Source organism: Micromys minutus, assembly GCF_963924665.1.
Source record: "Micromys minutus genome assembly, chromosome: 3".
Classification (NCBI taxonomy): Eukaryota; Metazoa; Chordata; class Mammalia; order Rodentia; family Muridae; genus Micromys; species Micromys minutus.
In genome coordinates, this window is record NC_137972.1 from 89,016,790 (window position 1) to 89,033,932 (window position 17,143).

The 17,143-nt window shown below is 41.1% G+C and overlaps 1 protein-coding gene across 1 annotated transcript in view; it reads left to right on the forward strand.

Annotated features, from left to right (window-relative positions):
* EML4 (EMAP like 4) overlaps positions 1 to 17,143 on the forward strand; it is a 104,351-nt gene that overhangs the window by 82,297 nt on the left and 4,911 nt on the right. Inside the window, exons 13-20 of the mRNA XM_080913638.1 lie at positions 2,316 to 2,450; positions 2,613 to 2,748; positions 5,574 to 5,725; positions 6,936 to 7,061; positions 7,145 to 7,276; positions 7,848 to 7,915; positions 10,468 to 10,556; positions 12,189 to 12,286. Coding sequence (XP_080769764.1) covers positions 2,316 to 2,450; positions 2,613 to 2,748; positions 5,574 to 5,725; positions 6,936 to 7,061; positions 7,145 to 7,276; positions 7,848 to 7,915; positions 10,468 to 10,556; positions 12,189 to 12,286 — 936 coding nt within the window. The remainder of the gene's footprint in view (positions 1 to 2,315; positions 2,451 to 2,612; positions 2,749 to 5,573; positions 5,726 to 6,935; positions 7,062 to 7,144; positions 7,277 to 7,847; positions 7,916 to 10,467; positions 10,557 to 12,188; positions 12,287 to 17,143) is intronic.

Here is a 17,143-nt window from a genome sequence, read left to right on the forward strand (position 1 = left end):
GTATTTTAAAGTTTATTATTTGACAGGTATTTGGATTTATAATATATGCCTATCCAGGTTATAAGAGTAAATGCACAGTTCATATTTATCAGATTTTTCCAATTTATTGGATTCTAACAGTACAGGTAGATAAACCCTAAGAGCCGGCGAGGAACAGTTACATATTTCAGAACACTCTGGGCACTCTGCTCAGCTGCTGCTGTTTCATGAATTGGGCTTTTCAGTAAGTCCTAAAAGTTTTATAAGGCTAAAGGAAGTTTCACCCTTAATATGCTTGATCTAACTGAAGGTCATATATAATATAATAAGGTTTTTGTATAGTGTTTCTAGACAGTGCCGTAACATTTAGAGGGGTGTGGGATTGATGAGTGCTGTAGAATATTGCAGTGCCATAGTGTGGCTCAGCCTGGCTTGTAGGAAGACTGTCATCATACCTGCATTTACGTGGAATAGAAATGTTAAAACTACAGAAGGACTTTGATAAGTCCTTAAAGAAGAATATGTTTCCAAGGCTGGAGAGATTGCTCAGCAGGTAGAACTGGCCCTGCTCTTACAGAGGACCAGCTCCCAGCACCACACACCATGTACAACCTGTGACTCCAGCTCCCTGGAAAGCAGGCCTCCATGGGCACCTGCACTTAGTGCAAGCATCCACACAGAGACACATGCATAAACATGATCTAAAAGTAAAGAGAGGAAGAATAGATTTTGCCTCAGCTCTATGTCTCTTTTGTCAGGGTTATTTTTGATAAATTTCAAGTTTTTGACCTTTTGGTTTAAAAATGGGTACATCTGATTGTACTTGAAATTTGATGTCAGGAAATCTCACTCCTTAGAAGCATAAGTGAAGACAGGTGAGCCTTTGGCTACTACGATTCTGTCTAGTTTATACCACTGATGAGTAGAGAAGCTGCAGCAAAATGAAATACGTACGTGTTTCTCTTGTAGTAGGTACCAGGGAGTGAAGTCTTGGTTTCTCTGCTGGCCATTCTTCACCGCCTTGCCAGGACATGTTGCTAGTACAGAGGGCCTTCCTGTCTGACTAAAGATACCATATTACACATGTCTGGCTCAGATTTCCCAGGCATTGTATATAAATGTCCTCAACCACAAAGTAATAATAACATGTCACAGTCTCCAGTCCCACTGGTGTTGCCTCCCAGTGTGGATGCTGTAGTCATCCAAGACCAAGGTCTCATGCTTGTCTCTTCCCCTATTCTTTTAGCACAGATTCCCCAAACTCTCCTCCATGTCCATTGCCAGAATAGGTGATTATAAATCAACTAAAGCTTAACCTCACAGTGTTTATTTGTTCCTATTCAGGGTAGAAAGGAAGGGCTTTTGTAGGGGACAAAAAGTATTTTGCTAAGAATGACTGGGTTCTGGGATTGGCACTTGGGCCTCCTCTCCCTCATCTTCCTCCTGTGTGTTGTTGAAAACTATCATTCAAACTGTGGGCTCTCGTTGCTTATATCATAAAGATTTGAGTGCCTGATAAATAACTTTGTGTAAGTTTAAAGGTCAGTATGAAAGTGCTGCAGTGTGGGTAAGTTGGTATAGCCATTTTGGAAAACTATTGGCGTTACTTGCCAAGGTTGAACATATACCTAGTTGCTCTCCAGAGTATATAAACCCAACAGAAATCAATTGATGTGATGTGTTCACTAGAATGCAGATTACAATGCTGTTTAAAATAGCTAAAAAAAAAAAAAAAAAAAGTAAAAAACTACCCTAATTCCAGTCAGCAGGAAATACATTTTCTCCCTCCCTCTCCCCTCCCTCCCCGCTCCTTTTCCAAGGAATATTTTACAGCATTTAGCATGAACATGAGTGTATCTCACAAATATAGTGTTGGGAAAAAAAACCCACTATAAACGTTAAAGGAGTATACTGCTTACAATTCCATTTAAGTCACTGCTCTGACTTCCTAAGCATAAGCACAAGATAGGTGACTAGAAAGGGAGGTGGTCTGTTTCCAGCTCTGGTGGTCTGAGCTTTAAGACGACACATTGCTCTTGCATCTTCCATAGTGTGCTTTTCTGAATACGGAACACATAACCTACAATTCTTAACAATGTCATATGAATAAATAGCAAAAGAATTGATATAATAGCATAAGGATATCAAATTTAAATCTTTATCCTAAAATTCTGGTTATTTGTTTATTTGTTTGTTTGTTTGTTTGTTTAGGAAAATTAGGCTTAGAAGAAAAGGCAAATTTCCTAAAGCATTTTCCCTGACTTTATAAGAACCTCTAATTGGATTTTGGTAATAGTAAGAATATACATTCTTCTAAAACTCACTTTTTTTCACAGACAACAAATGAAGTTGTTTTGGCTGTAGAATTCCACCCAACAGATGCAAATACAATAATAACATGTGGTAAATCTCATATATTTTTCTGGACCTGGAGTGGCAATTCACTAACAAGAAAACAGGGAATTTTTGGGGTAAGGATCAGAATGTTGTAACATCATTGGATGTGTGGGGTGTGTGTATGTCTGTGTCTGTCTGTCTGTCTGCCTGTCTGCCTGCCTGCCTGCCTACCTAATCTTTTATTGTTGGGTAAGCATAAAATCACCATACCAAATAAAATTCTCATTTTATTTCAGAAATATGAAAAACCAAAATTTGTTCAGTGTTTGGCGTTCTTGGGGAATGGAGATGTTCTCACTGGAGACTCAGGTGGAGTCATGCTTATCTGGAGCAAAACTACCGTTGAGCCCCCACCCGGGAAAGGACCTAAAGGTATCTTCTCTTCTGTCAGCACTGCATGGTTCTCACATGGTGCTGGTGCCTTCCCACCCACACAGACCAGGAGAGACCGTTCGGAATAACGTGAGCGCTCCAGAAAGAGCCTTTCTAAGGAAATTATTCATTATGCATATATAATTTACATGTGATCATACAGAACTTTTCCCTCCAGAAGTTTAATATAAGAGGGAGAGCACACTTAGAGATACATTCTAATTTAAGATATATGAAGCTTCACTCTCCTGGGCTGGGACTCAAGTACCTGAGCAGAACTTGTGGTCATGCTTTTAGGAAGGACAGATGGCATAAATGAGTGAGCCACTGTCCTGTCCCCTCCTTTCCTTTTCTACCTGCAGCCCTCTTCCCAGCCCTACTGCTAGGACTTGGCATCCTCTCCACACATTGGCAAGGCATAAAACCAGGCACACATGAAGAAGACATTTTAAAGGTGTTTATTACTCCTACATCTTTGTGAGGCTCCTTTCTAGAACTAAGAAGTTCAGCCATTTGGCCTGCTCACCAAGTCACCAGCATGGGCCCTTTACCTAGGTGATAAGACCATGACCTAATGTTAGCATCTCCTAATACTCGAGTCTGCATTTGAGTAGACAGAAATGTCTTCATTTGGCAGGCAAGGTAAACCTGCTTTTCATGAAGATTTTCTCTTAGTGAGGAGACAAATGGAAGAACTTGCTATTAAACTTGGTAGACTTGGCCATATAATTAAACTTAGATATAAAGTTTTTAAAGTCTGTAAAAGAAACTTGGGATACATGTTTAAATATGAAAAACAGAATTTTTTTAAACGTAGTTAGTATTTGGACTTTGTAACAACCCTACAGCTTGGTAGGAAGTGAGTGGAACGGAGTCAGTCACATTATGGAGGTTTTTATTCTGATGAAACAGTTCTTTAATTTTGCTTTCTGTTTTCTCATCACTCTGGGAAGGTCATACACGCTTGACAAGGCTTTTTGGAGTGTTTAGAACTAGGGAGACTGAATTAAGAACAGAAAACTTTGATTTTTATTTTGTTCATTCTAATGGTGAACCATAAAACTCCACACCTGATTTTTAATGGGTGTTTTTGTTAGAGTCTGGCTGACCTTAATTGACTGACCTGGAACTCGGAGATTCACAGTCTGTGCCTCCCAAGTGCAGGGAGTGAAAGTATGTGCCACCATACCTAGCTATTTTTGTAATTTCTTTCCTTTGGGGGGTGGGGGGTGGTAGAGGTTCAAGACAAGATTTCTCTGTGTAGCCCTGGCTGTCCTGAAACTAGCTTTGTAGACCAGGCTGGTCTTGAACTCAGAGATCTGCCTGCTTCTGCGTCCCCAGTGCTGAGACTGAAAAGGCACACACCACCACATCTGGCTAGCTTTGTAATTTCAAATACTTGCTTATTACTTTAACCACATACAAGAATGGAGACCTAAGACACTCAGATGCTCAGGGTTCACTCTTCCTTCCTCTGTCCCTGACCTAAAGGGGCTCAGCAGTGCTCAGAAAAATTCCCATTTTTCAGATGTTCTTTCTCTCCTGGGCACCTAGGTGCAATCAGAGCAAAGATAAATCAGTTGTGTAGACAGACATCCCCTGAGCATTTTGTGTTTCCTCAAAAGTTAAGTTGTGTTTAGTGGGGACCCTGGATCTGAGCAGGATGTGTCCCCCATCGAACCGTTGTACCCAGAGTGCACCCACACTGCTTGAGAGCCGCTCTCGGCGTGAAGTGTGCTCCTTTAAGAGTGCAGTCAGCACTGTATCCATATGTGCACTTTGTCAGCACCTCCTAGAAAGGACCAGTGAGCTTCCCCATCTCTCTTGGTCTCTTTATTCTAGATAATCTATCAAAATAGAGTAAAATGTGTGACTATAGATAACTAGTTCATTGGTGAGTTGGGTTTTTGTTTTCTAACTTTTCACTACATAGCCCAGGCTGATCTAGAACTCACTGTGTAGCCCAAACTGGCCTCCGGGTTGGCACTTGCCTGACTACAACTGGCTTGTTTAACTTGGCATGTGCAATTATCTAGGCACAGCCGTGTTCTGCTTACGCATTCAGCATTTGGTATACAGTTTAGAAGATGAATGGTTTTAATCTGTTTTCCCACAAGAGCTAAGGCTATTTTGTTGACTGTAGCCATGTTTAACAGGCTCTAGCTCCCGTTGTGAGCCTAGTAACTGATTCTGTGAGGCTGTCTCCCAAGGGCTGCCTGCCCTTTCACCTCACTAGCCTCCCTGGACTGCTAGAGCCCAGTCAGCATTGTGGACTCAGTTTGGAAGATGTCATTTCTTTTGTTTCTCAGTGGACTAAAAAGAATAAGCCAGTGTTTATTAGTGAATGTCATGCCCTGAGCTAACAAAGGTTTCTGCAAAGCTCCAGGGACACTGAAGGGGGGGAGACTTGGCTACAGCTTTACCAACAACTGGTATTGTGGATATGACCCTCATAATTCTGTTCTTGCTGTGCATCAAACTAGTGACACCACTCTAATACTATCCAAAACTCCTAAGAGATGGCAGTGAAGTTGATGCTGAGACACACTTTATATCCCCTGCTGTCTGCACAGTGATCACTGTTTTAGGAAAGTATTTTTTGAAGTACATAAATAGTGATAGAAATGTGAAGGGTTATGTTCAGTCTTAGTCTCTGTGCCTGCCGTGTTTGTGTAACCTGCTGAGACTAGGTTTTGATTAGGGAAATGTGAACTTTCTGAGTATTCGCCCTGTAGTTCTGCTAGAGCTGTTATCCAGAAGGACACTAAAGTCCAATGAAACATGTCATTACTAGTGTTTTTTTTCTTTTTCTCTTACCATATTAGGTGTATATCAGATCAGCAGACAAATCAAAGCTCACGAAGGCAGTGTGTTTACGCTTTGTCAGATGAGAAATGGGATGCTATTAACTGGAGGAGGGAAAGACAGAAAAATAATTTTGTGGGATCATGATCTGAACCTTGAAAGAGAAATTGAGGTAAGGCTGGAAATGGGACCTTAAAACTCTTGAAATAGTAGAAGTCTACCCATGATTTGTCCCGTTTTGAGATAGCTTTTCTGGGAAACTGACCACGTTCATTTCCTCCCCATAGGAAAGCCATAGAGGACTCTGCTCTGAACAGAAAAACGTGGAGTTTGAGGGCTTTATTGCTTACTGTGTAGTGTAAGAAGTTGAGTTCAGGGTCTGACTCAGGCAGACACAGATCAGCAGAGGCATTTTAGAACCAACCCATCATGAAGAAGAAATGTACCATTTCAGAGTCATTCTGTGGGATCACTTGTCGTTGGTTTAAAGGACACTGGGCATATATCACATACTGTGTGAATGAAATGGGTCTCACGAGGGGACCTATGAATGGCCTTTATAATACTTTACAATTCAGTCTCCCCACAGATGCCAGAATCTGTAGGTTCTGAAGTCCCTTACCCAACGTAGTGTTTCTGTGGACTTAGACTATAAATTATCTTTGTATTGCTTACCATACCTGATACAGTGTGACTGATAAGGAAATGGTTTACTGAATTATATAGGAACTAATTAATGATGGGTAGAGGGGTCTGTACATACTCAGTACAAAGGGATTTTTTACCCCAGTGTTTTCAGTCCATGGATGATTTAGTACTTGGATGCAGAGTCTGTAGATTAAAAGGTCATCTGTTTTTTGATTTGCTGGAATTTTTATCTTTTGGTCCCTGTAACAATCAAGAATGAATAGGGAATGAATGCACTATCCCTATTCACAGATAAATGAATTGTCTTAAGCTAAGTAACTTGCCCAGAAGAACATGAAAGAAGACCCAGACCATACTCTTTATGAGCTCGAATAGAACTTCCCTCCTCCCCCACACCTATATAACTCTCAGAATCATACAGAATATAAATTTAAATTTTGCTGAAGTGGGCTGCAAGTTAGATCACTGACAAGCTTGAATAGCATGTGGGAGACCCTGCTCTACAAAGATAATTATGATTAATGTGGCAAAGGATGTTGATAACATATTATACCTTCTGTGTAATAAAATGTAATTGAACATTAAATTACAGTCTGATAAGACCACCACATTGTTTCAGGTTTAGAGTCTGTCTTTATTTCCCTCTAACTGCAGACAGCTGTGAGCATAGCACTGTTCAGGTACTAACTATTGCAAGTCACTGTTTATGGTAACTCCACACTCATGTGTTCTAGGTTCCTGATCAGTACGGCACAATTCGAGCAGTTGCAGAGGGAAAGGCAGACCAGTTTTTAGTGGGCACATCACGCAACTTTATTTTACGGGGAACATTTAATGATGGCTTCCAAATAGAAGTACAGGTAAGCCGTGGGATGACAATGATCTCTACATTTTCTTCTTGACGATATGCTTTGGATTTTACAAGAAGGTTTATCATTTCCAGGGTCATACAGATGAACTCTGGGGCCTCGCAACACATCCCTTCAAAGATTTGCTCTTGACGTGTGCTCAGGACAGGCAGGTGTGCATGTGGGACTCAGTGGAGCACAGGCTGGAGTGGACCAGGCTTGTGGATGTGAGTGCAGAGCTTCCCCATGCAGACTTCCGATGGCACTTAATGAAGCATTGATCTGAACGTGTGCTTGTGGTTTGGAGAAAGGGCTGAGAGTAAGAGGGAAATGTCTGGTCTCTGTTCCAATGTGAATCCACATTAAGAAAAGGTTGTCGGATACTTTCAGTTTTGGTGGTAAACAAAAAGATTTTATAAAGTTGTAGAACATTAATTATGAACTATTTGGGACTCTGTGGTGTCACAGTTGGATTCAGTAAATGCTATAACAGTCTATACTGTCTTCTTTGTGGGTAACCTTGTATTTTCCCACTACTGTATACAGATACTACCTTTTCTACCCCGAAAGAAATGTACAAGTTTTCTGTGAACTTCATCCTATATTTGGTGTTACCTGTATTGTTCCTCTCCTGGCCACAGGCCGGATTGCTTGTTTCCCCGCCAGTCAGCTCCTTTGCCCATGTAGCATTTCTTAGTGGTTGACAGTACACGTTATTCTGAAAGATTTTTCTTTTAACAATTTTTCAAACCTAGAACCTTTATCGTATGCTCCAATGGCCGTCCTTTTCTCTTCTAGGAACCAGGACACTGTGCAGACTTCCATCCAAGCGGTACAGTGGTGGCCATCGGAACTCACTCAGGCAGGTAGGGTCTGTACATGAGCCCAGTGATCTGAAATGGTGAACGTTTGCATCGTTGGGAAAATCATGTCATATGTAGCACACTTATCTACTCTAGTGTGTACTTGGTCAGTCAGCCTTTCCTGAGCTCTAAATGAAGTGTAAGGCTAGAGAGGTTTGGAAATCATGAAGACATACTGTTTGAATAAACATCTGTAAACTGTGAGATCCTCAGTCTTAGTGATGTAATAAAGGTAAGGCAGTTACTACCTCTTGAATAGAAACAGCCTAAGTAAGAGAAAGACAGTAATCACCATAGCAGTGCTGGTGGGCAGGCCGTGCTCACTGGTGTGAACTTAGTCTCCTGTTGGCAGATACAGCTGTCATGGCTGGGTTAGATAGAACTCTGCTGGGCTCCACACCTGCATGCCTTGGATTCATATTCATATTCTATTTGTTCTTATTTTCCTTTGGTCTATAAATACCTAGCTCTATTTTATGAAGTTGAAAAGCTACTACTTTTTAGCCATTCAGATTACTCACTTCACTTCTGAGTCACATTTGGGGATGGGAAATAGTTTGCTGTAAAACATGCCCAAATGGTGCTTGACAAGGAAAATGACTGGTAAAATGTTGAGCGATGTGTGTGTGTCCATGTATAGATTCAGCATCATGTCACCGAGTAGTGAGTGCATTGATGATTACCAGAGTCCAGTGTGCATTGGTGTGGCACTAAGGGAACATACTAGAGCACTTCTCTTAGAGGACTTAACCGACGGAAGCTGAGGTGGAGTCCTGCTTCTCACCCTCATGCCTTCCTTCTCTGTAGCTTTTGGGTGGGCCTAACCACCCTTAATTGGCACTAGGAACCAAACTTGGGTTTTCTAGAAAAGTAACATACTCTTCACTGGGTAACTGTCTTTCTAGCCCCAACATTCCTGGTTTTGTATCCAGAGGCTCATTTTAAAAAAGCAAGACCCATAAACAGTTTATCCAAAGATACTATCATGGATATTTTTTTTTCTAAAGGAAAAAGAGATGCATCTATCTAGGGACTTCAGGTTAATTCTAGCTCCAGTATGTGTGTGTGTAGTCACTAAAGAAACTAAACATCTACCAGGCACAATGGCACATGTCTGGTCCTAGCATTTGGGGGGTGGGGGTCAGGACTTTGTTCCTGTAGACATCTGAGCCATTTCCTTCTCTAGTAATGCCCTCAATCCCTTTCCCAGATATTTTTATACTTGAGGACAAGTATGGTGGAGACAAAGGCAAAGCAGACAAGCACACAGGACAGCAATGCCATCTGTAGACTAGAGAACCAGACACGCATCACCCACGGCCACAACTGTCACGCAGTTGCATTCACAACCACGTCACACCTGACAAATTCCATTCCAAAAATAGAATTAATCTGTTATGCATTTAAAGAAACAGAAAAACACAAGAGTTTATCTTTCATTCTTAAGGAGCTGCTATCTATAACTAGTGTGCCAGTGTAGATCTCCACACATGAGAACGTGATCTGGGCATTGCTGCTTGCTAAGGTTGCTTTCAAAGAGATAAATGTTGTATGTAGCAAAAATAAAAGTTGCATGTAGCTTTTGTAGGAAATTAAAGTGGCTTGAAAGCAGTCTTAATACTACATTTTGAAATTAATAATTTGAATTATATAAGAACATAATAAAGTTTTGATAATCATATTGAAAATTTGAACCTTTGGAGCTAGATAGATGGCTCAGAAGTTAACACTGCTTGCTCTTCCAAAAGTCCTTAATTTAATTTCCAACAATCACATGGTGGTTCACAGCTATCTGTAATGTGATCTGATGTCCTCTTCTTGTTACATGCAGATAGAGCACTCATACATTTAAAGTAAATAAATCTTTTTTTAAAAAAGTCCTTGAAGCCTGATATTCTCTGTATGTAGCTCTATGGTCTTGGTTGGGTACCATCTTGTTCCCTCTTTAGAAAAGGGGTTCTCGGTGCTTTAGTGGTAGCTGAGGGTTGGTGAGTAACAGACCTAAGCAATTCTGTAGTCTGTGGCACTGTCAGTTTGCACCAACGTGTGTTTAGTGAGTGTGGACCATATAACATCAGTGTGACAGCCTCTCACAGAATTACCAACATTGATTCATGAATATGTGTCTGTCCCCATCCATGCCCTCCTCCCGCTCTGCAGCTGTCATTCCTCTTATTCCCCGTGAGCGGTGCTGAGAACACCCTGACCATCCTTTCGGTTCCTGGTTCGTTGTTCTTCTCCATTGCTGTATGTGCTGGGTCAGCTCTAGTGCCATCTTACCTTTCTGTCTATAGAGAGTGCCTAGAGGTTGGAGTCCTAAGTAGAAATGAAAACAACTAGGCCCATGTCTGTCTGGCAGCATTTTTTTTTATAAATAGCATTAATTAGAAGAATTATTATTATCATAGAATAATTATTATCAAGTATAATTATAATCATAGTTGTGAGGTTAATATTGATATTTTTAAATTTAAAATGTAGGAAAAGTCACCTACTGTTTTCTGTAAATGTAAATACCTGAAGGCGGTTTGTTTTTTCTTTTCTTTCCTAAACAGGTGGTTTGTTCTGGATGCAGAAACAAGAGATCTGGTGTCAATCCACACGGACGGGAATGAACAGCTCTCAGTGATGCGTTACTCAGTAGGTGAGCAGACTTCCCCGTTTCGTATGCACTGCACCCACAGAAGTCAGGTGTGTGTGCTTGTTGAACTCCTCTGTGTTGTCAAGTGTGATATCACCTGAATGAGTGTCAGGTTAAACCCTACTGCTGGAACTACGAGCTCTGCAGAAATGAAGCTATGTTAGAGAGTGTACATTTAGAGTTAGGTGTGACAGCTGCAGTTGCAGTTAAAAACAGTGAAGAACAACCAAATCACACTACATACAGGAGAATTTGTATATATTAAGCGGAATGTTCCATCTAATTAGCAACCTTCTCTTTATATATAAAGTATACAAGCAGTGCGGAATGGGATTCCATGGTAGACCACTTGCCTATCACATTCTCCTTCAGGTCAGTCCTTGGCATTCACATTAGGATCCAAACTCAAAATTTCAGTCACATAATCATAATTGGTAGTTATTAAATAAAATACTTAGTAATTCATTGTAAGAATTCTATTTAACCTCATTCAACATTAAGTAACTATTTGTATACTTTATTCAAAGTATAAAATTTTCATAATATTCCAGTTATTTTTTTTGTTGTTTTTTTATATGATTTGATTTATATCATTCTTTTCTAGAATTAGTCTGGCTTTTTTGAGGCATAGTTTTCCCCCAAACTGGCCTGAAATGTGTAATTCTCCTTCCTCACCTTTGGAAGGACAGGGAATACAGGCTTGCAGGACCACCCCTGGACTTTGTTGCATTTGAGCATTCGGTGTGGGTTGGCTTTGTCTGTAATGCTGCAGGCTGAGACCAGGCTCTGCACACATGGCAGGCACCCAGCTCTGAACGTGCTCTAATAGCTGTTGGATTAACACTACAAATAAAAACTTGGTTGTCTCTTTATTATTTAAAAAGAAAGAAGCACAGAGTATTGTCTTGAGGGGGAGGCAGGAATGTATGTACACCAAGGTGCAGAAGTCAGTCAATTTAATTTGTGTTTTTTGGGTTTTTTTTAATGTATTGTGTTGTATGTGCACATGTGTCAGAGAACATGTTAGATGGTTCTATTCTTCTACCACACGGTCTCTAGGATGGAATGCCAGCCATCAGATTTGGCAGCCAGTGTATACCTTTCCCTTCGAACCCATCATGCCTGCCCCAAAAGAGTCAATATCTTCTGTTTTGTTTTTAATTCTGGCATAACAACCCCTACAAAACTTAGCATTTAAAAATCGAAGACTGGTGGACTTTGACCAGTTGCTATGTGCTTATCGTAGTTGTAGAGACAGTCAGAGACACCGTAGAACTAGAGAATGTAATGTGCTCCTGCTTGAGGAAACCTGCTTGCCAAGTACGGAGCTGCACCTGCTTAGCTTGCTACATAAGTATTGTACACTTCCACCAATAAATGTAGGGAAATCTCTCCAAAACCAGCCTTTAGCTGACTATGGGGTTAAGATTAGAGAGTACCTCCAAGGAGGAGTGTTGTGTTGGAGTGGGTTACCATTTGATTTTAGGAGATGCTAAGTGATTGCCTTTGTTCATAAAATGCCAAACAACAGTTAAATTGATGAGATTTAACATTTTTTATATTTAATATAGGACCAATAAGGTAGCAATATATACAGACATTTTCCAATCAGCACTTTTTCCTGTTTAATCCTAGATGGTACTCTTCTGGCTGTGGGATCTCATGACAACTTTATTTACCTCTACGCAGTCTCAGAAAATGGAAGAAAGTATAGCAGATATGGAAAGTGCACTGTAAGTAGCAAAGTAGGATGACCTACGTCGTTACACAGTGTCTGAGAGATTATGTTCTGTTATGAAAATTAAGTTCTCCTCTTAAGAACATTGATGTCGCTGTTGCTTTCTCCTACGAGCTGCTTTAAACTCTGTGAAAACTGAAAATGCCTGTACTAGACACGTGAGTCCCTTGCCTCAGTCCCCAGTACATCATAAACTAGGTATGGTGGCACACACCTATGATTCCAAGTCTTGGCATATGGGGGCAGAAGAATCAGTATTTAAGGTCATCCCCAGCTACACAACAAATTTGAGACCATCTAGGCTACCTAAGACCCCTTCTAAATAAAGAAGAGGGGGAGACCTGAAGAGATGGCTCAGTGGTAAGGAGGAGTACTGCTCCCTCAGGGACCTGGCTGTCATTGCCAGTCCAGAGAATCCAATGTTTCTGACCTCTCTGGGCCACACATACACATAATTAAATAAATCTTTTTTTAAAATAAAATTTTGATTACCTAACTGTAGAACACAGTTACCTATGTGTTCTGGAAAGATATCTCTCTCCCTTAAGTTTAGGTCAACATTTGTCTCCCTCTAACTAGTAGTAAGTTTAATTAATGTTTGACCCGGGTTTCTTTGTTTAGCCCTGGCTGTCCTTGAGCTTACTCTGTTGACCAGTCTGCATTTAAGACACTTAGCAGCAATGTTTTTCCATATTTTGAAGGTCATCTTTATAAGATGAAAATTAAATTCTATATGGTAGAAGCTCTGCTCAAACCAAAGAAATGGCCTAGGCACCAAGACTATCTGGAAGATGTGTTTCCTTGTCCTCGGGATGTACCTTTGCCAGGCAGGGTAGCACACATCCACAATCCCAGCCCTTGAGACAGAGGTGCAAGGATCATTGCAAGTTCCAGGCCAGCTGGGGCACTCAACAGACAAGGACCAAAAAGAAAAGGACAAGACAAAACAAATACACCATCAAGAAGTGTAGCTGAAAGAGCACCTGTAGCTCTGTGGTAGATTAATTGCCAGCATATCTGATGCCCTAGGTTCAGTCCCACATGGGATACGAAAAGTAGGTAACGGAGCCTTGATGGGTATAGACACAGACTGCATCAGACTCCTGACCTGAACTTGATTCACTTGTACACGAGTGTGGCCTTGAACAGGTTACTCTAACCTTCTGTGTGAATCTTCTCACGTGTAAAGTAAGGGTAATAGCAGTTTCTACTTCACAGGATTAAAAGAAGCTAATGCAGGGCTGAGGACATGGCTCAGTAAGTAAGAGTGTTTACTGTGCAAGCATGAAGACTGAGTTTGAGTTACCAGCACCCATGAAAAGCTGGGCATGGACATGCATGCCTGTAGCCCAGCGCTGTGGACTAGCCTGGAGGACCACCAGGACCCGTGGCCTATAGCCCAGTCCCAGTGTACATGACAGACCCTGCCTCAAGGCACAGGGCAGACACTAGCACACACGGAAGGAAGGAAGGAAGGAAGACATTGTGCGTAAAGGACTGAAGCTGCTGTTTGGCATATAAATACTCAGTAAATGTGCAAAATGAAGTAACTTAGTATGTGTGTTAGGACATTATTCAGAATTAGCAGATGACATGATGAATTGGCATGGTGACAAAAATCCTTTAAAAGTTTTGATAAACAATTCACTCGGGTGCTTAAATAAGAGAATTAATTCTTCTAAACACATATACACTGTGGGGCTGAAAATTATTTTACTTATTATACACAGATTGAATATTCCATATTCAAAGTGCTTAAGACCAGAAGTGTTTCCGATTTCAGGTTTCTGGCTTTGCAAATATTTATATATTCATTATAAGAGATCTTAGGGCCAAAGTTGAAGTAAAAACACTGATTCGTGTGTTTCTTATAACACCTAAGTAATTTTATACAGTGTGTTTAGTACACTTGTGCTTAGTATCATACAGGATTATAAAGCTTTAGATGTTAAAGCGTGTGGGATATTCACATTGAGCGTTTTCAGTTTGGCTAAGGCTGGCAGCACAGACCTGTGCTTTTAGCATTCTGGGGCAGGGGCAGAAACACTGGTCACAAGTTGGAGGCCAGGCAGGTCTACATAATGAGACAATACAGAAAAGAAAACAAGAATGTTGGACTTACTTAGAGTTTGAGAAGAGGGGTTTGTCTATTGCTGCTCTGTATGTTTTGTACCATACTCTGAAACTAGTCTATCTATAAACTGGTCTGCAAGCAATCTGAGTTACTTGTAGAACTTAACAAAAATAGTTTGTTTCTTTTGAAAAGGAATTACAAATCATTCTTCACATCTTTTAATTAATTTATCAACTTAATGTATGTCGTATATAAAAAGAGATTACAAAAAAGAAAAGCTCTCCCACTGAGGGTGTAGGAGACAGCTCAGCAGGAAAATGCTTGTCTTGTGAGCGTGAGAACCTCAGGAAAGCCCAGAGCCTTTGTTTAAAATAAAACTCTAGGCACAGTGGTACTGGATTGTGATCCCTGCACCAGGGAAGCAGAAACTGGAGAGCACTGGAATTCACTGCCAACAGGCCTAGACTATTTGATGAGTTTCAGACTAGTGAAAAAATGTGAGGTTGTCATCTGGCCTTCGTGTATGTGTACACACATGGAACATAGGCATGCACGATACAAATTTAAAAAAAAAAGAAAACAGTATTTCACCATGAGGATTTTTTTTTTTTTTTTTTTTAAGTTTACTCTAGTAGGCAGTAAGGTGTGTCATTCTTATGTCCAAGGTTTGTGTGTGGATGCATATGCCATAGTGCACACTGGAGGTTAGAGAACAACTTTGCATGGCTTCCAGTGCTGGAACATAGGTTGCATGGGGCAGCTTTACAACCACTGAACCATCTCACTACCTAACTTTAAATCACACTTCAATTTGTAACCTTGACAGAAACAGGCTCCAGCTTAATAAACAGGCCGTATAAAATACAATGCCTCACCTGCATACTAGGATTATGGCTGTGCACCACCTCACAGAGACGCAGTGGGAGTCTGGCTCTGCAGTGTGGGTACTTGCTTATTAACTCAGTCCTCCTTTGCAGTTGTCTTGATATCCTGGCAGATCTAAAACTTAGTTTCCTTCATTCATCTTCAAGGACAGACTGTCACTCAGACAGAGTTGTCACTGTGTGTTTTATTACGTCATATGTTGTATTACCATGCAACTTACCCAGCAGAGAAACGGTGGCATCTAACAGCTGATGATCAGAAGGACCTTGGGAATGCTGGGAAATGACAGTCGTTAATCGCATGAGGCACTTGTAGGACCTGTGTGCGTATACAGTGCTATCAGGGCTGTGATTGAGGCACAGCTCTGCGTTAGATGTCTGCAGGCTGAGCCTCTGTCCCTGCTCTTTCCACCTCCACTACCGGCTCAGACACTACTGCCGCTTTTGTCTGTTGTCTGCTGTTAGGGAGGACAGACTGAACATGGCTGACCCTGCCACTTGACATGCTAAGGCCAGCTGGACGTAGTCTGTGTCTAGAAAGAAGCACGTGGGATGGAGCCTGGTCCTTGTAAACTCTTCTCTAAATGTGATGTAGCTGTGAATGTTCACCATGTTTATGGGCTTGAGAAAAGATCTGATGTTTGGGCTGGAGAGATGGCTCAGTGGTTAAGAGTACTTACTGACTGCTATTCCAGAGGCCCTGAGTTCAAATCCTAGCAACCACATGGTGGCCCAGCCTATTCTGTTCCTGAGCCTGAAAATCAGGAGAGGACCCTGTGGTGGCATCTGGGTGTAAGACATTACAGACCCTCCCTTCCCAGTAACTGCACTGTACTGTATCTCTGTGCTTACTATTGACTGAGTCAAACCGTGCAAATAAGTCTTTGGAAGCAGTTTTCGTTGACTGACCTGCACACTGTGTCGACTGTTACAGGAGTTAAGTGTTCCGTGGACACATGGTGCTTTTCTTGCTCTTCTAAGTAGGACATCAGAGGCCTTTCACTAAGATGCAGACAACATGCAAAGAACGTCTGTGTCAGGATAAATACTTAGAGGAGTGTGCATTACCATGACTAATCAATCTACTTAATTCCTACACAGCAGAGCTAGACCTGAGACTTGTCTAGAAGTGATGTGTTAGCATGTCCTCATACTCACTGAGAAATGCATCGTCTTTCAACACTAACCTGTCGTTGCTAATATTCTCAACTGCAAGTGACCCCCCAACCTGTGTTCCAGCTTACCTGCAGTCTCTGTTATTCAGAAAGCTTCATCATTCCCAAATCTCCACAGTCAGCTCACTTATGTGCTCACAGCGCTCTGAAGAAGGCTGTAGTCTAGAAGGAGTGTAGGACACACTTAATTAGGCTTTGGGAAAAGAGTGGAATAATTAAGAAGCTTGTGGTTCATTAAAAACTGTATCTGAGACGCGTTGAGTTTATTAACTTAAAACACTGTAAGCAAGAAGCTTTTAATTCTAAAAGTATAAGATTTGGCTAGATGAAACAAGTGAGCTTGTGTCTGTGAGCTTCGACAGACCATAGGATCTCTGTGACTGACCTGGTTTATTGAGATTCATTAAATGCTACATGTAAAGCTAACAGTTAAGTATTTCGTAGTTTTTGTTGTTTAATTTCCAGTAGGAATAAAAGCCAAGCAGCAAAATATTGACATTTTTCTATTTAAAGAAAGTTTTGAAGAGTCAGATGATTAACTTGGGTTCAGCTGTTCTGCAGGGATGCAGTGTTGCAGGTCATTGCCCCTTCCAGAACATCCTTTGGAGACAGGAGCTTTCCTAGGAGGGTTTCATTCTATTTATAGGAAGCACATACAGCCCAGGGAAACATCTGTGCACATAACCTGTGACAGACTCGTCATTCTTAAGACTGGCATC